This window comes from Kwoniella dendrophila, chromosome 10 (genome assembly GCF_036810415.1).
Source record: "Kwoniella dendrophila CBS 6074 chromosome 10, complete sequence".
Lineage (NCBI taxonomy): Eukaryota > Fungi > Basidiomycota > Tremellomycetes > Tremellales > Cryptococcaceae > Kwoniella > Kwoniella dendrophila.
Window position 1 is genome coordinate 1352442 of NC_089485.1, and position 18712 is coordinate 1371153.

Sequence of the window (18712 nt, forward strand, 5' to 3'; positions counted from 1 at the left end):
AAGGAATGGTAAATCTTGTCATTACAATGCATAAATCACAAAATCGTCTTGTTTATAAGGTATATTGATTATTGCAGGGTATATCTCTCAAATGTCTGAACGACTATGGGGTGATCACTTCCACTTCCGGTGATTCATGAAGAGTATTATCATTCTGAGTTGTTTCAGCAGATTGTAAACCGTTCCAGTACAATCTACCCGCTACCTCTTTCACTAACCAGTTCATACCATCATCTAAACCCTTTCCTGTATATGCAGAACATGGATGTACTATCCATCTATGTGATACTATCGATTTCAGATCAAGTGCCTGAGAGAATTGTAGCGTATCAGCAATTAATGTCATTTACTTTTCACAACGAGAACGTTGTCAGAGATCTTACTTACATCTCTAATTTCTTCTAAAGTCATTGATCCTTCTAAATCTTGTTTATTTGCAAATATTAATAATGTTGCGCCCGCTAATCTCTGTTATAGGTTCAAGGGTTATTCTTATGTCAAGATAGTTCAAATTCTTTACGAGCATGACCTTTTGTGATCCTAAAATAAACTTACTTCTTCTTTCAATAACCCTTTCAATTCATTCTGACAATCTTCCATTCTCATTCTATCTGACGAATCAACAACCCAAACTACCGCATCTGTAGATTCGAAATAATTTCTCCAATACGGTCGTAATGTCCTCTGTCCTCCTACATCCCCTATTCATACATCATTAGGTTCCAGCTAAACTCATTCATTACCATTTCGCTCACAGATATTCAGCGTATACCTAGATTAACGTATGTCAGCTTCGAGGTGGATTTAACTTTTCAAAAGAACATTGAATGACAACTCACCCATCTCTTATTAACGTTTTGATATTAAAACCCAAAGTTGGACTGATATCTGATATGTTTTCATTATTCAACTTCTTCAATATTGTAGTCTTTCCAGCATTGTCTAAACCCCTAGGAATCGATCATTAGCTATTAGACCGGCCTTCCAAAGGCTTCAGAGGTGATTAATTCGAGAAATTGACGAGAGAAAGTGGAGGTGAATCATAATCCTCACATACAGGAAAAGCACCCTCATTTCCTTTGATTTCGCTTTATTCTTCCTTATAATTGTCAGAAGTCCTGAATTGATACAAAGTCAGCATTTTCAACCATTCTCTTCAGGTTCCATGAATCCTTACCCATTTTGCCTGACTTGTGAAGTGCTCTGTTTTAGAATGGGGGAGAAATAGAGACGAATTTCGATTAAGTTTATTCATGAACTTGTACATACGGAGCTTGGACGTAGACGGCGACCGAACATTGATTTATTAGGCGCATCAGCAGGCCAAGATGATCACGTGACCCATGAAGCCACGAACTGAACACAATATTGTATTACTACTGTACAATGGAGACAAGCAGAGTGTTGCATTGCAGAAGTATATCATTTCGTACAGGTAGGCCATGACTGCAAGTCGTATATGTGCCGAAGAGAGCAAGACTACAATTCTGACCCAAGCATGTCCTAAAAAAGTATATGTACTAAACTTATATCGTCATCTGCTAAGATACGATGATTACCCTTGTGCCACATAATGAATCTCGCAACCACCAAGAAGCGTTTATAAAGTTTTACTTAGACTACTAGAATCCACTACACTAGTCGAGGTGCTTGAGATATCCTTATTGCACTATTATACCAATTGTAACATACAGCTTAGCATAGACTTATATAGACATATATGCATACTTATTATCAGTAATACGACACCACAGGACCTCCATCTTTCAGCACGATTAAACTTTTTGCCTCCCAAGACATCATGTCCTTTGTAGAGCTTATACTCTTCTTCCATTTAGAGGATCTCATAACCAAATCCACAACTCTGAAGAGGTATGATTGATATTAGCAAGCATACTTTTGCCAGCAAAGCTGGGTTCGATGAAAAAACAGAGAGGTCAACTGACTGGGCAGAATCTTTATTATCACCTTTGGTAGTCATAACGGCTTCCCAATCTTCTCCTTTGAAACCTTTCTTGCCACGATGAAAGATGACAGGGGTATGATCTCGATCGATACATGCATCTCCTAGATACCTGCATTCGATATATAGGGCTACATACAAGCGTGCTTCATACTTGAACATTAAGGGACAGATCAACAATCTACAATAGTGGTGCACTTTGGGATATTCTAGATTGTACAGCTCGAGAAGGGGTAATACATATGTATTTTCATTACTGATACATGTATATTTATATGTGTCTATATAGTAAACTATATGTTACAATATGTATAATAGTACAATAAGGATATCTAAGTAGCTCAACAAATATTTAATCTCAATAAAATGTATCAACGTTTCTTCGTCCCTACGTATCCGTCAAACTCTTGCAAGTAAGTCAAAAACTGCCGGCAAAAGATTTTCTAGAGAAGATAATTCATTCAATATATGGCTAAAGATACCAAGGAGATTTATCTATGGCTCATATCGGCTTGTCACTGTAACATAGGTACAGTGTGACTACAAAATAGCCTCATTTCATACTATAAGTTTATGGTACTGCTCCCTCATCCTCCAGATAAAACACATGATCGCAATTCATCATGACATCTTGTAAAGCAGCTGTGATTTCTGTCCAAGCAGAGTTTTGCAATCTCTTGCTTTTAACTCTGTAACGTAGAAGTAGAAGCGGTTTCAGTAAACATTCTTCCATGTGTATGTTGTGACGGTGAACAACAGAAAAAACTTACGTGGCGGTCTCCTTGTTTTCACCTTCTATAGACATTACAATGTTGTATGTACTGTCGTGCTTATCGTGATAAATTACGGGTGTAGATTTCGCTTTCTTGAGTAATTTATCTATTGAGAATATTCAGTATAATCAATATAATCAGTATAAGCAAATTTTTGGGTTAAACCTCGGGTGGCTTAGTAACATTGTATTTAAGGGGGGATTTTAGGTGTGGCACAACTTACACCATTCATAATCGAATAAATAGTCGGAATCTATAGCTTTTCTTCCAGTGAGCATGAACAAAGCATCATCAACTGATATACCTTCGGAACCGCTTAACATCTCATCTAAATCTATATCTTTCTCTTTGGCTGTGACTTCAGCCATGGCGTATATCAAGCCTTGCCACCACCTGAATTTTTGGCAGTGGAACAATTTATCAGCTGACATTAAGAACAGCCTCGTCTGTGATTTTTATGACCCTGTGTAGACGAGACAGTCACGACTCACCAGTTCGTTCCCAGAATATTCTGATTTGGTACAGTATTGTACTGATCATTCAGCTCAGTAATTTCCTCGAAGCTATATTGTTTATCAATCCGACTTTTCTTTTCATCATCCCCAGTTTGAATGGTAAATGTTGCTTTGTCATCACTTGCGGTGACAATTTGCTTGACTGCGTCAGGATCAAGCTTAACTAAGACGCCTAGTGCGGTCTTGACGGTTTCGTCACCTCCGTTTAGATCTAGACTCATATCTTTTTGTGCGTGTGAGCTCTTTCCTTTCTTGTTATCTTGCTTGAGTATATAACGACGCTATGAAAGGATTAAAGTATGCTAATTGACTCACTATCGTTGATATCGTTTAAAGAGGGTCCATCAGGATCAGACCAAAGTTGGCTCTTCGCTTCATCATCTCTTCTCGCCAGAGCTTTTCCCGATGAATTCACAACCGCAGCTCCCAGAGCCACATGTAAAAACCCAAAAGCTAATAATACTGGGCAGTATTCTAATAGGTTAGTTCATCTGTGGCATGTCATTAATATGTTGACTATCTGCAGTTAACTCACTACATGGTACTGCTAACATACTAAAATATGTACTTCAATTTATAGAGAAAGAGAATATATCACAGTGGTAAGATGCGTGAAGAAAAATGAGATGATTACAATTTATACGATGTCCAGGAGCTAGCTTCCAAGATCAATTCCCCGTATAAGTTTACTCCTCGTAATGTAGACTTTTGATCCTTACAAAGGATGTTATCCAGAATCTTGGGTCTATCCGTTGTGCTGCTCGTTCAGTAAATCTATCTGTTGACCCCCTCCTCGTCCTTTCATTCGAGCTCGAGAGTGAGGTTACATTATCAATCCTATCTTGCCCCTTGCGAGTATAATCAGGATTTGATCGAGCATAAAGTCCATGATAGAGTGTTTCATACTCGACTCACGCTGGCATTGGTCTACCTGTACGAGTAAAACACTCAATGCCACGCTTCATCGACAGCATGAAAACGCATGCTGACACATGTGTTTCACGTATGCAGAATAGCATTGTGCGAAGGACCAGGGTCCCGCATACAGCACATCTGTAGCCAATGGCGGTGTAGCATAATGTGCTCTTGCTAAAAAGACAGGTATGAAAATTCATCTAGTTAAGCATAGAAGAAATTCTGATAGAATTAGAAGAGTAACCCGGATTGAGCACATCATGGGTCGCACCTAATCTATGGAGAACTCTTTGTTCCACTACAGAAATTGCGCCAACTTCGGTTTCCTTTCCCTTGAAGTAGTTCTCTGTAATCTGATCTCTCGCATTACTTCTCACTAAAAGGTTATCTTTATCTGATACGACGTGTTGCATTGTGTCAGTAGTCCAAGCTTCTTTGTGGGAAGATTTGTGTTTATGATCCTCAGATTTGAGATAAATTGATGGACCAGTTTGTCTTGTTGATCCTCCTTGTTCAAGATTAGCAACTGTCGAAGGAATAGCTATTCTTAAAGTCCCATCTTTATCTTCCATAAACATCAAACTGGTATTCATAGTACTTCTATTAGCTCTAGAACCAATTTTTAACGCAACCACTTTGAAGTTTGAATTAGGATCATTCGGTGGATTATGAGTACAAAGGTCATGATAAAGTGATTGATCATCTCGATCAAAATCTTTGACGTTAGATATGACGGAGTACTGAGTGTCTATCAAGCGTATAAAGCATGAATCAGCCTGTTGTCTTCGATCATTCCAGTATACGCACGATTGTACCACTTACCAAATTGGTTTGAAGACTGTGTGGCTGCCATGTTGATCGAATATATGTATGAGTAAAGTTGATACTTGAGATGTTATAAGTAGTACATGTAAGTTGTTCTACCATTGGGTTATGAAGTTGTTTATATATCTATCCAAACTCGCAGCATTTGATATAGAGTCAACTCCACCAAGTGTTCATCCTTTGAGACGGCAATTCAATATTGTTGTCAATCTGTAAACTTGCCTTCTGAGATCGTGTTTTCTCATCTGTATAAGTCGGATAAGAAGTATTTACTTAACAGTGAGATTATCTAGTTGATACAATTTGCTAATCTGAAACAGTTTGTTTGAATTCCTATACTGTAGCTATGAAACATGATGATTCATACTAATACAACATGAATCCAGTATGCGATATGATACAGTTAATCTTGATACAACTTCGTTGTCGATAAGATAACATCTGGTAATTACATTCTAGTTTTCTTCCTTGGTGGTTGTTGAGTGGTTATATTAGCACTGGCCGGTCGGAAATTACTACTTGACGGTAGTCTTGGTTGAGCCATTGAGGGTGGCAATCTAATGAAGAGGATCAGAAATGCACAGACAGAAGTTTGGTAAGATAACAATGGTGATTAGCGCAAATTCAACTCACGATCCCATCTTGGCATCACCATTGTCTTCGTGTGTAACCCTTCTAGTTGGATAGCTTATTGAACTACCTTCGAATACACTCCTGATGATAATTGAGATGATTAGATGATCTATTTACAGGTACGCACAACCTAACAATTTAACTCACTTTGCTGCAACCCCTCCTTCTTCCTGAAACCATGGATGAGCTAAAGCCTCTCTAGCAGTCAATCTTCTAGCTGGATCCCACTCAAACAACCTTGTTAGGAGGTCGTAACCCTGCGACGATGATGATCGATGTTGATACCATGTTGGGAGAGGATTTGGGTTCGGATAACTGCGATATACCGAGAGAGCGTCAGTGAGTATTCGTATCAAACCTATACCCCTTTAAGGTTTTATCAACTTACGGGCCTGATGATAGGTAGGTCTTGTATTCTGGCATATGAACGATACCTGGCCATTGATCGGCTATTTTATCACAGATATTGAGGGCGCTGAGCTAAATCACGCGCACGACGAAGAATCAAATAGCTGTACTCACCCTTGACTGGGCCAAGAACCTCGCATATTTTCCCCATTTGATCTCTCTGAAATGGTAATTGTTTCTTTCCATCCATTTTAGCTTCATCACCCTTGAAAATAGGTCTAAGTGCTAGTAATTCGGCGTAGATACACCCTATTGCCCACAGATCTAGAGAAATATCTTCGATTAACAACTTTCATTTGTCGTGAATTGGACCGAACAATGATAAAAGACAATATATACTCACCAACAGCAGCAGTATAATGTTTAGCGCCCAAAATCAATTCAGGAGCTCTATACCAAATAGTTACAACGACTTTATCACCGCCAAATAAACCACCTTGTGCTAAAGGTTTATGCCATAATCTAGCTAAACCTAAATCACCAATTTTTACAACACCTGAAGAATTCACTAAAATATTTGCAGGTTTCAAATCACGATGTAAAACAAAATTTGAATGTAAAAAATGTACACCACATAACAATTGATGTAATAATCTACGTAAAGTAGGTGATGGTATTGGTGTTCTTGTAGTTTGTGAATGATGATGTATTATTTGCTACAGTATTCAAATTAACATATATCGAGATAAACTTTGTATGATGATGTAGGAGAGTGTGAAAGCGGAACCAGAAGTTGCTCATTCAGTTCTTATGCTACTTACCAGAAAATCATGTTCTGCATACTCAAATACCATATAAATAGCTTTATCTTCCAGTATAACTTCTCTTAACGCTACTAAATTACGATGATTAAGTTCTCTGTTTAACTGTGATGGAAACTGAATCAGCCTTTTACTTCCTCAACACAGAATCTATCGCGAAACATATTTACCATAATTTCCCTTGCACCAGATTGACTTATACCAGCATAAGTCAAGACATCACCTTCTTTATCAGGTTTAAATTTCTTTATAGCGAAAACATCACCTTCTTTCGCAGGTAAATCACCTGGTCTCATAGACATTTCTGGATTATTCAATGGATCTAATCCTATTATACTCGATGAAGGTGAATTTGATGATGTAGCTGTGTTAGTAGGTGAAGGTATTTTATCTTTAGGTATTGATAATGCTGCTCTGGCTGACGAAGGTAGCGTGGATTTATTCGTTCCATTTGTATTCGCTTTTAAAGGTGAAGGTAGTAACACTGCCTTGTATACTCTTCCGTATGTACCTATATCACATATCAGATTAGACATGCCATTCAAAAATCTGGGCATTCAGCTCACCGGAAGAGATGAATCCTAAGATCTTATAAGTCTTCAAGACGCTATATGCCCATAGATTAGCTGTACTGACCATCGACAGCCAACAGCTAACACTCACGTCCTCCTTTCTCTATCCCTCTTTGCACGATAGTAGTGCATGGGGTCGAGCATGGCAGCTCCGGAAGTCATTGCTGCTGCCATGACGAAATGCTATACCTATCTCAAATGATGCTTAGCGATATCCAATATATGATAGCAACTTATCTGAAGGTTGAAGAATACGGCATTATGTATGCCTGGATGAATATTACTTTGACTCTAAATAGTTCCGATCAACCGGAAGCTGGCCACGTGGGAATCAGGCGACTGATTTTGATTAACTGGTTTTTCCCACGGTATCCCACGGGATCAAATTAGGTTTAATGATGATCTACTTGGAAGATAAACAAATATAAATGAGGTAAACAAACAACATACAACATACAACATACAACATACAACATACAACATACAACATACAACAACAAATATTTTATTATCATCATCATCATTTTCATCATCATATCTCATTACCTATTGTCACCACTTTCGTTAATCCTTACACTCAATAGCAATCAACATCGACAGAGTGGTAACTTATCACGCACGACCGATCTTCAATATCATCATATAGAGTCTAAATCTGAAAGTTAATCAACTAATAATTACGCCAGGAAGGAGAACAACTTGACATATCACACATCTCCCATAAGGCTTCATCTCAATATGTCTACCGCGACTAGATCTCCTAGAGCACGCAAGTCTGTATCTCTGGCTGAGAGAGATCTCAATCTCGATCACCTGACTTTACCAGTAACGAATAAAGATTTTAAAGCTAAGAAAAGAGGGGCTGTTAGTGTCGGGGGAGAAGGGCTAGGTAATCCTACATTTCAGATAGGGAAGGCCAGCGATGAGCTGAGTCCAAAAAGAAAGGCTAGAAGACATTTGGTAAGCTCTACATCACACATCTATTTCTCTAGTCGAAGGGTTTAGATAGCTGACTTGTGCAATAGCAACCGAGGAAATCCATTCTTAAATCGCTAAATGCTCGAAATGATGATACAGAAGATACGGCTCAATATGCTCATACCATATCGTTTTCCGCTTCTCAAACTCTCATATCGAGACGAGTCAGTTTCGCTCCTAATGCTCACGTTAGGTAAGTCTCATGCACCGGATCGACGGATGAATTCACCTCAGCTTATACCGAAATATCCTTTATAGAATGTTTGAGAAGAGTCCAGCCGTCATTTCACCTAACGCTGCACTAGCTCAAGGTGTAAATCTCGCTTTCTCCACTTTATCAGGCAGCAATGCATCACGATCATCTTCCTCTCATTCACGTCGATCATCTATACAGAACCTTGGTTCAGTATCAAAACCAAATATATTCGCTCCATCAGTATTCCAAGGAGAGGGTGAGACTTTAGGCGAAGAATCAATGGACATTGAAGAAGATGTAGATTCCAACTCTGAAGACGATGATGAAGGTACTGTTGAAATGGGTAGACAATTTAACGGTCAACAAGGAAATTTCTCTTTTGGTACCAATGGGAGTGTACAACAACAAGGTGCTTACATTGATAATGTAGAAAGCGATAATGAAGAGTTAGATATGGAAGAAGAAGAGATGGATATGGATATGACTCACAATGTATATGGAGGAATTATAAGAAGACCATCAATAGCACCGTCAACAGCCGGAAATGAAACTCTCGATTCCGATATAACGGAAGAAGCTAATATATCAACTAGATCAGCGGATGAAGAGAAAACAATGGATTTTACAATTGCTGTAGGAGGTCTACTGCCGCCTCAAGCACCTGCAGGGGCGATGTCAAACCGGCAATCAATTGGTTACTCTTTCCCTATACCTGAAGGCTCAAATGCAGTAAATTTCAGACCGGGTGATGCAATTGAGGGTGAAGTTGAAATGGAAATGGAAGAAACTGTCGCTTTTGGAGGTATTATTGGTCCAGATGATTCTTTAAGTTCGGCAGAAGATACAATAAATAGTAATCAAAGAGAAAAGACTATGACTTTTACGTTTAATCATTCGATCCATCCACCACAATCCCCTCAAGAAGATGATAATGATGGTATGGACATGACAGTAGCTCAAGGTGGTATAATATCTTTACCACCACCTTCTTCACCTTATCCTCCCGTATCACCAGGTAGGTCATTACAGTATCCACCTATTTCACCTGGAAGATCTTTACCTACAAATACAAGGCCAATGTCAGGTACACCGTCTTTCGCTAGACCTACAGTTTCTTCAGTACAGAAATCTACTTCAACTACTCAAAAAAGAAATGTTTTCGCTCCTTCACCAAGTCCAACTAAATCCACCACACCGAAGAAAATAGGTATGCAAGTTGCTGGCGAAGTTGCTAAACGATTAAGTTTCGGTGCGCCAACGCCTACAAGTGCTAATAAAAAGAGAACAAGAGAGGATGAAACGGCTGTAGATGTTGCTCATGATGCCAGTGAAAATGTCAAGAAGGCTAAGCTAGATCTTACTTCAGGTGCAAATGTTGATACCGCTGCTGAAGAGGTGTTTGGTGGTACACCTGTATCTCAGCCCGCTATAAGAACATCTTTAGGTGGTTCAAGGAGATCTTTAGGCGCAGCAAGAGCTTCTTTAGGTACACCAATGCGTGTTGCTATGAGTCCAGCTGCCAGAAAGAGTCTCGTTCGAGTCGCTGATCCTGAACCTGAAATGGAATCCGAAGAGGTCGCTGTACAACCTGAAGAAGAACAGGCTGAATCGGAATGGGAGCAACCTCAAATTCTTTCTTTGAATTCTTTCCTTGACATGGCAGGTGTACAATTTATGGAAGGACTGCCAGGTTTGAACAGAAGAAGAAGTAGTGTGGGAAAAGGTATTTTAGGCCAATCGTATTCTGGAGGAGGTGAGTCAGGTTAACCTGTTCAATCAAATATAAGCTGATGAGCCTGATATTGTTTAGAACGAGAATTCGCGTTGCATGACTACACTGAAGCTCAAGTCAACTATATATTTTTAAACATGTATACATGGGTGAGTGGACAAAACTGAAAGAGAACAACGCTTTGAACTGAAGCTAATTATCTATTCTTAGGCTGCAAGCAAATTACGAGAGGATATTCGAAATGGGCAAGAAGAGCTAGATTCGACAGAAGCTAGATGTGATGAAGAATCGCCTCAAGTCATACAAGAATATCTATCAGCTACAGATGAGGATAAAGAATTATTTGAATCGACTTTCAAGACTTTCAAAACTAATACACATTTAAAAGCTAAAGAATTGTGGTACAATTGGAAACTGCAATTAATGGATACCATTAAACCTGATGTTGAATCTATGTTGGAAGAAATGCAAGAGGTACGTTCTGTCTCTTATCTTGTATATATACTTTAGATTTAAGTCTCCCGAAATCGGCTAACGATTAAATATTTTTCTCGAACGGAAAACAGGATAATGATAGACTGACTGCTTTACAAGAACAAACTGAATCAATCTTACCTGATTTGACAGCTAGACAAGCTGCATTACAAGCTGAATTAGAAAAGGAAAGACAAATCGTAGCTGAAATTGCAGCTTGTGATCAACAAGAATTGATTTCACTGAAAGAAGGTATAGCAGAACAAGGGTAAGTTAGCTGTCTTCCTGTCGATCACATAGAAATAGCTAATAAGGAATAATGTAACAGGACTCAAATTAAGGATTTCAATTTCGAACTTGGAGAATCAACAGCTAAATTAACAGCTTTAACAACCAAATTAGAAGAATTGAATAAGACTAAAAGGGAATGCATATCAGCTATTCAACATGCTAAATCACAATGTGATCAATTTACTAAATCTGATGCTATAAGATTACAAGGTTAGTTCTTGGTTTTGCTTATAAACGTTGTGTCCACATAAAAAGGCTAACAATATGCTATGAATGGGTATTCATAGAGGAATACAATTCAATACAACATTTACATCTTTGGAGACCAACAAAAACACATTCGAATTTACTTGAATTAGAATATGATAATGAAATTTTATTGACTTTTGAATGTAAAGATTATATAGCAAATTTAGATTCAGCTAAAATATTTTATTTATATGATAAATCACAAAAATTAAAGAAAGGTGGTATAATCATTAAGAATAAAAATAACAATCAGAATCAAATTATAACTGCTACTGAAGGATTATTTGGTATGATAGAAATTGCTGTGAGGGAAATCGTTAAAGCTCGTACTTTTAATACATTATCATCTGTGAGTGTTTGGGGGGTTTTATCCTATTAATATATATATATATATAATAACTGAATGTTGTTGTTTTTTTGTTTTCCCCTCAAATCAATCAGTTGGTTCAAAGAATTGGTCAATTATGGTCATCATCACAAAGAATCAAATCAGAATTGAATTATGTTAATTTTAGATATCCTGTTGAATTCCATTTATTACCTGAAGATAATTTATTATTAACTAATATAACAATAATATTACCTCAAATAAAATCAAAAATTATAATTGATTTATCAATTTCACAAGAAACTATTTGGGGTTATCCTTTAAATTTAAATCAAACTGATTTAAATATTAGAAAAATTTATGGTAAAGCTGAGTAAGTAGAAATTCATTTGAATTTCATATGGCTAACTAAGCTATATGAGACAAAAACACCGTTATACTAATGGAACTTATATATTCTTTTTCTTCATACAATTTACAGTATCGATCTACTTAATTCAATAGCGAAAGAGACTATCTCGTCAATCAAACCTCAAAATTGTTTAGGTGCTTTTATTGAAGTTTGTATTGAAGTTGCTAAACAATATATCAAATAGGAAAAGGTATTTGGTAGATTTAGGTATGAAAGGTATTTTATTATTTATTGTTTCGCTCATTGATTTTTTCTTTTTTTCTCGTTGTATTCAGTATCTTTAGAATTGATCTTATCAAAATCGCTTGAATATTTTGGGTTTCACCTAGTCGTGCTTTATTTACTCTATTCGTTTTATTTATCTAATAATTTAGTAGTAGTCTTCTTTACGAAATAATTCTATAAATCTCATCTTGGTATTTATCATATTCACCATAATAATAGGCTTTCTTTGTTTTGTTTTTGTTGGTTCTAGTCTTTTCCTGTCTTACTGTTTGACTGTCTGGATATGTATTTTCCTTGAATTGGAATAACCTCTTATCTTCTACATGCTTGAGTATGAAGCTCGAGCTTTTGTTTTTGTTTCCTTATAGCTTTACTCTTAAGGGGATTTAGGTATAACTTCTTTTCCATTCTATATAATCACAAACTAAAATGTATATTTCAAATTTTGATCATGAAGTTTTTTCTTTTCATCCAAAAAGAACAAGACAACTCATACTGTGACGTTCATTCCATTCCAACAATTGAGATTAGTATTCACTCCAATCAAAACATGTAAATAAATGCTTGATGGTGGTATCGTAAATATGCATATTTCTGCTCAGATTGATAGGCTGAAGATATTTTGCATGTTAAAATGATAAATTAAAATATAGGTCTCATCATGGTATTTGCTGTTGTTGTTCATGAATACATGAAAAGAAAAAGAGGTTAAAAGCAAAGCTTGAAAGATATATATATATATATGAAACCCGAATATAAAAGAGGAATGCACACAAGAGACAAAAAACACAAAAATGAGATAAAATGCTTGCTTGATCCAACCCTTTCTCTCCTTCGACAATAATGAATGTTTTAACGTTTGGGTAAAGTTTCACTTCTAATTCATCTTCTCCTTTTCTTACTTCTTTGACTATACCACGTCGATCCGACGATATCATTCTTTTACATTTTTCTTCTATACTTATTCATCGGAAATCTATATATACCGCAAAAAAAAGGGAAAAAAAAACCAGATATTAGCGTATTTCTTAATTCTTATTTATTTTTCACAGTCAAAAATGCAAAAAAAAAACTTACCTTTGGAGCTAAGAAGAATTGTAAAGTACCTTGTTCAAAATCAAATTGAACTAATAATGGAACATCATTTGACATATGTAAACTAACTTCTCTAGCTAATGGAGCAGATTTTGCAAAATTTGTTAAATATTTTAATGAAAATGTTAAAGAAACTTGTTTTTCTAGTATAATTGATACACCAATTTCATCTGTTCCTGCACTATCATCTTTTTTGGCTTTTTTAGCAGGCTATGTAAGGGGGGGGGGAAAGAAGGAAGAGCAAAAAGAAGGTTAAAAAAATGAAATTCAGTTAGATAATCAATCAATCAATCAATCGAAAAATGGGAAATATAACCAAAAATGTAAACTCACCTTGGCTTTACCATTTGATTTTCTTTTTTTACTTCTATCTTCATCATCAAGTTCATCTTCTAATTATGATTATTCATTAGTTATTATGTTTTCGTTTACAAGAAAAGGTCGATATCAACTTACCACCTTCATCATCATCAATTTCAGGTTTTTCATCCCTCTCTTCATCTTCATCATCATTTTCATTATCTTCATCTGGATCTCTTTTTACTGATTTATTTTTTGACGAGGAACCACCACGATCATTTCCAGCAGATTGTTTTAATAAAACTGAACCATTTCCAACTTCACCTTCTGAACTAAATCTAACACCTTCTTTTGATGCTTCAATTTTAACAGATTCACCTAATGCAGCTAAATCTCTACAAATTCTTTGAAATTCTGATGATGACATTGTTATTGTTGCATCATATTGTGTATCAGGTATACCTAAATGTTCTTGATCGATATCCATTAATTTCATTTCGTATTCACCTACTCTGTCTTCCTCTTTTAAATGAAAAAAAAAGGTTACCACGATAACTGTCAGTCTAAGGATACCAACTCTCAATTTGTATTACGTAGTAATCCTACTTACTTGGAGATTCAAATACTAAACCTAATGAATCAGCATCATCAGGTGCTTTCAGTGTTACTACATCTTGATCTTTAGCACATTTGAGGATTTTTGTGAGAGAAGTAAGCTTAAATGAAAAGAACCGTTTGTAAGTTGAGTGTTCGTATCAATTAGAGAATTAGAGGATGCAGCGAATAGCTCACGTTAACACCTAAAGGCATATTTCGATCACATCGATAAGATTCGAATTGTTCAGCAACAAGTTTGAGTGATACTAAAGCTACATGAGAGTTATCCATTGCTTGAAGGGCCTGTGATATATTTATCAGCTAGCTGTTGACAGTCTATTAGCTGCGAGATTCGACTCACAATACCTTCATCTGTACAATCGAGATTACCATCTGTAACTAATTCTTTTATAGCTATATAGCATCGATAAACGCAGCGTGATCATCAGTTATTCGTGAACAAGAAATTTGACGCGATCAAATCAGAAAAGTTGATTGACATACCGTCTAAGAGCTTTTTAAGTACAGCAGCTTGTTTTACTCTAGCTTCTAACATTTTGAGATGGTCTGAATGGACAGTGATGAGGGGATAAGGGTTATATAAGTATGTTTAGACGAAGGAGTATGATCTAAAAAAAGAGGAGAGTAAGTTAAAATTGAGAAGATTACAAGATGAGGGAAAGAGGCGCGTCGTTTTTGATTATTCTATTACAGCTGTATTCTATGGTGAGGATCGTGTATGGTGAGATCGTATACAGTAGACAAGTTGACGGGATCAACTATGACGCGTCGAGTATACTAACATTACAAGTGATAAAGGAATAAATCATAAAGACGCGTAAATGTAAATTAATGACACGTGTAATACATCATATATCATATATCATATATATGTTTACGTATGCTTCGGTGGTCGTGCTGGTTAGTTGTCAGTGGTGGTGTCATAGTTATTTATATGTGGGACAACAACAACAACAACGTTTAGAGAGCAGTGACAAGCAATAACATTGTTATCAGCGAACCAATCGATCATAAAGTCACATCAGGAATCCGCTTCAACCGTTTGCTTGATTTCCGATAGCGAGAAGCAAGATAGGAGGTAGATTCGACAAGATGACTAATTATAATACCTTACCTGTATGTGGGGTTAACCTTATCAACGACATGATATACTGGTTTGAGCTGATGTTTTGACATGATTTTTGATGGTTTAAACTTGATCCTGTATTTGATTATAGCTTCACGAGACTCTCAATTTATACGTCTCACCAACATCTTATGTATTCGAACCAGCTTCTTCCTCTTCAGTCACACATGGTTTTGACGGACCTGCATTTATCAATGAAAAAGATTCTAGGGAGAGTTTATATGTTGATAGAAGGACTGGCCGAATGAGCTTGAACGGTTAGTTGTATAGTATCGCATTGCTTTCTCCATGCGAATATATAGTCAAGCTATATATCAGAAGTGCTTGGCAAGGTCAAAACTGATAAAAACTCTGTGGATCTCACACAAACAGAATCATCTCAAATACCTTTCGGAAAAGAAAAAGTTATAACATGTTATGGTATAATCGGTACATTAAGTCTTGCTACAAGTGAGTAATGACTTATATCATTAGCTACAATGTACGTAAGATAATCTTATATAATTTTGATTCTTTTTCTTTGGTTTGTTTTTATAGCCGATTTCTTAATAATTATAACATCAAGAACACCTTCATGTAGACTACTATCACAACCAATATATTTAGCAACAGATTTTAGATTATTACCTTTATCACCTTTATCGAATTCATCAACTATATTAGATAATCCAATTGAAAAAGAATTAATTTCTTTAGTTGAACAAGGTTTAAAATCAGGTAGATTATGGTTTTCTTATGGTTGGGATTTAACAAATTCTTTACAACGTCAAAATGATTTTCATTTATATGAAAAAGAAAATCAATTAAAATTACCTTTATGGAAAAAATCAGATGAAAGATTCTTTTGGAATAGATATTTAATGAATAAAATGATTGATTTAACTGAAAATGGTGGTATTGATGTAAGTTTTCCCAAACTTATCTTATACCTAAAGAAGCTGCTAATGATGTTTCTGTATGCGTAAATTGCTTAGTTAAGTAGATTCATCTTACCTGTAATGTATGGATGTAAGTCAAAATTTCACACATGATTATAAATATAGCATGGTAGCATATTGATCAAACCGAATCACAATCTTCACTTACTTTCAGCCGTTGAATTACGTTCAACAACATTAAATAATCGAGATTTATTATTTTTATTGATATCAAGAAGATCAAGACATAGAGCAGGTACAAGATATTTTTCAAGAGGTTTAAATTCACAAGGTTATGTATCAAATTTTAATGAAACTGAACAAATTGTTTTATTTGATCCTTTACCTGAAAATAATAAAGAACAAATTAGAAAAGGTAGAGTTGATGGTAGAGAAAGATTAAGTTTTGTTCAAACTAGAGGTTCAGTTCCTTTATTTTGGGCAGAAGTTAATAATTTAAGATATAAACCTGATTTACAAATTATGGATTATACTGAAACTGTAAGTGACTAGTTAGAGGGATATTTCTTTCATTTTAAAGGAATCAAGCTAAACATCAAAAACAAAATGTTAACTTTCCACTCTCCACTTTCACGTTTAGCCAAAAGCTCTTTCGACCCATCTTCATTCAATGGTGAATATATATGGTGATGTTCATTTAGTTAATTTAGTTAATCAAAAAGGACATGAACAACCAGTCAAAGAAGCATTTGAAAAGTATATGTCATTGGTTACAAATTCAGGTGATGATTTACTATTAAAAGAAAAAGCACATTATTTATATTTCGATTTTCATCATGAATGTCGTAAATTAAGATTTGATAAAATTCAATTATTAATTGATAGATTAGAACCTGATTTAGACAAAATGATGTGGTTTCATTCAATCAATCCAAATTCTTCACAATATGGTTTACCTTCACCTTCCACCAACCACAACAACAATAATAATGAAACAGTTGTATTGAGTAAACAAAATGGTGTAATTAGAACAAATTGTATGGATTGTTTAGATAGAACGAATGTAGCTCAATCTGCTTTAGGTAAATGGGCTTTAAATAAACAATTAAGAATGGCAGGTGTCATTTCAATAAAAGAAAGAGTTGAAGATCATGATGAATTTATGACTATGTTTAGACATGGTAAGTTGTCTCTTCTCGACGATCTGACAAATCCGATTATGGTTTGGCATGATATTTATCTGTCCACGAGCTAATATAAATACCGCTGTTTTCTGCCCTTATAGTATGGGCAGATCATGGTGATACAGTATCAAGAGCGTATGCAGGAACAGGTGCACTCAAAGCAGATTATACAAGAACAGGTGTAAGATCAAAAGAAGGAATGTTACATGATGGTTATAAGAGTATCATGAGATATATAAGGAATAATTTCTTTGATGGCGATAGGCAGGTAAGTTATACTGTACAAATTGTATTGCAGCCGTTCATTGAAGGTCAGCTGACAGATGACCTTCGCCAGGACGCTTTTGACATTCTTACCGGTGCTTGGGTAGCTAAAAAAGGAGGTATTCCACCTTTGACAGATACAAGACCTCTACTCATGCGAGCTGTGAGTTAGCTGATTGACCATGCTTGATTATAACTGCTAACCAAGATGGTCAATCAGATGCCGTACGTCTTGGCTTTTGCTTGTACTATGATTTTGGCAGCTATCACATTACCTAGGACGAGCGGTAAGCGACGATAACGTTGACGATATGCGGTATTCCCAGCTGATCTCTTTGTCTCGTGATATCCGTAGAACTTTCCATTTATTCATTCCTATTACTTTGGGTGTTCTTAGCTTTCTTCTCTGGGACATATATTTGGGGTAATGTGAGTACAGATCATTCGTCATCAGAATTATTCTACTATCAATTGCGTATATAATACTAATTTATTCAACTTTATAGGGAACATCATACGTATCATGGCCAAGACTGAATCCACCTTTAGAAGTATTATCATGGAACGGACCTGGAGCTAGATCTGTAGCGAGGGGAAGAGGATTATCTTTGACTAAAGTTATACCACTTTTCAGTAATAGAAATAAAGGTTTGACCACTTCTAGTAGTAGTAGTTCTGGACTTGGAAGTAGACCGGCTGTGTACAAGATGGAAGAGGTTGAGTTGGGTAAAAGGAAAGGTGCTTTGATTGACTGATCAATCACAATGACATGGTACAGAATAAGAACCACTTGATACATTAGACCCCATTGATTCATAATATATATATATGTATATATAGAGAAAATATTCGATAAAGGAGGTATAAGATATTTGGATATACATTTGATATGATATGCAGAACATGTTTATAGCCAACTCGGATCCAACGAGCACAGCATACCACACCTTCCCGATACTTTGAAAGCTGCTGATTATCAAACTCGTCAAATCCGACG

The 18712-nt window shown here is 36.0% G+C and overlaps 7 protein-coding genes across 7 annotated transcripts; 2 read left to right on the plus strand and 5 right to left on the minus strand.

Annotated features, from left to right (window-relative positions):
* Positions 1-103: 103 nt before the first annotated feature.
* On the minus strand, positions 104-1074 carry L201_007455 (uncharacterized protein; the record flags this gene model as incomplete). Its single annotated transcript, XM_066223161.1, has 6 exons — positions 104-310; positions 388-468; positions 556-701; positions 756-772; positions 840-950; positions 1058-1074. 6 exons carry the CDS (start codon positions 1072-1074, stop codon positions 104-106), a joined length of 579 nt encoding a protein of 192 aa, XP_066079258.1.
* A 1460-nt stretch (positions 1075-2534) lies between these two features.
* Positions 2535-3805, minus strand: L201_007456 (uncharacterized protein; the record flags this gene model as incomplete). The annotated part of the gene is made up of 6 exons (XM_066223162.1): positions 2535-2652; positions 2734-2842; positions 2960-3129; positions 3228-3474; positions 3567-3725; positions 3787-3805. 6 exons carry the CDS (start codon positions 3803-3805, stop codon positions 2535-2537), a joined length of 822 nt encoding a protein of 273 aa, XP_066079259.1.
* Positions 3806-4366: 561 nt separating this feature from the next.
* On the minus strand, positions 4367-5019 carry L201_007457 (uncharacterized protein; the record flags this gene model as incomplete). Its single annotated transcript, XM_066223163.1, has 2 exons — positions 4367-4914; positions 4989-5019. The coding sequence occupies 2 exons, from the start codon at positions 5017-5019 to the stop codon at positions 4367-4369; spliced, it is 579 nt and encodes a 192-aa protein (XP_066079260.1).
* Positions 5020-5439: 420 nt separating this feature from the next.
* L201_007458 (serine/threonine-protein kinase SSN3) lies at positions 5440-7539 on the minus strand (the record flags this gene model as incomplete). Its single annotated transcript, XM_066223164.1, has 10 exons — positions 5440-5548; positions 5625-5705; positions 5772-5939; positions 6013-6073; positions 6147-6296; positions 6376-6688; positions 6794-6898; positions 6964-7304; positions 7360-7400; positions 7457-7539. 10 exons carry the CDS (start codon positions 7537-7539, stop codon positions 5440-5442), a joined length of 1452 nt encoding a protein of 483 aa, XP_066079261.1.
* Positions 7540-8103: 564 nt separating this feature from the next.
* L201_007459 (uncharacterized protein) lies at positions 8104-12209 on the plus strand (the record flags this gene model as incomplete). Its single annotated transcript, XM_066223165.1, has 10 exons — positions 8104-8325; positions 8391-8536; positions 8602-10292; positions 10350-10420; positions 10482-10745; positions 10838-11013; positions 11074-11246; positions 11324-11634; positions 11727-11986; positions 12095-12209. 10 exons carry the CDS (start codon positions 8104-8106, stop codon positions 12207-12209), a joined length of 3429 nt encoding a protein of 1142 aa, XP_066079262.1.
* A 1076-nt stretch (positions 12210-13285) lies between these two features.
* Positions 13286-14798, minus strand: L201_007460 (proliferating cell nuclear antigen (pcna); the record flags this gene model as incomplete). Its single annotated transcript, XM_066223166.1, has 7 exons — positions 13286-13555; positions 13679-13737; positions 13802-14167; positions 14256-14361; positions 14438-14545; positions 14604-14656; positions 14747-14798. The coding sequence occupies 7 exons, from the start codon at positions 14796-14798 to the stop codon at positions 13286-13288; spliced, it is 1014 nt and encodes a 337-aa protein (XP_066079263.1).
* A 557-nt stretch (positions 14799-15355) lies between these two features.
* Positions 15356-18470, plus strand: L201_007461 (uncharacterized protein; the record flags this gene model as incomplete). The annotated part of the gene is made up of 13 exons (XM_066223167.1): positions 15356-15379; positions 15481-15646; positions 15762-15839; positions 15927-16291; positions 16364-16397; positions 16482-16807; positions 16908-17217; positions 17266-17448; positions 17553-17719; positions 17789-17878; positions 17936-18002; positions 18071-18144; positions 18222-18470. 13 exons carry the CDS (start codon positions 15356-15358, stop codon positions 18468-18470), a joined length of 2133 nt encoding a protein of 710 aa, XP_066079264.1.
* Positions 18471-18712: the final 242 nt, after the last annotated feature.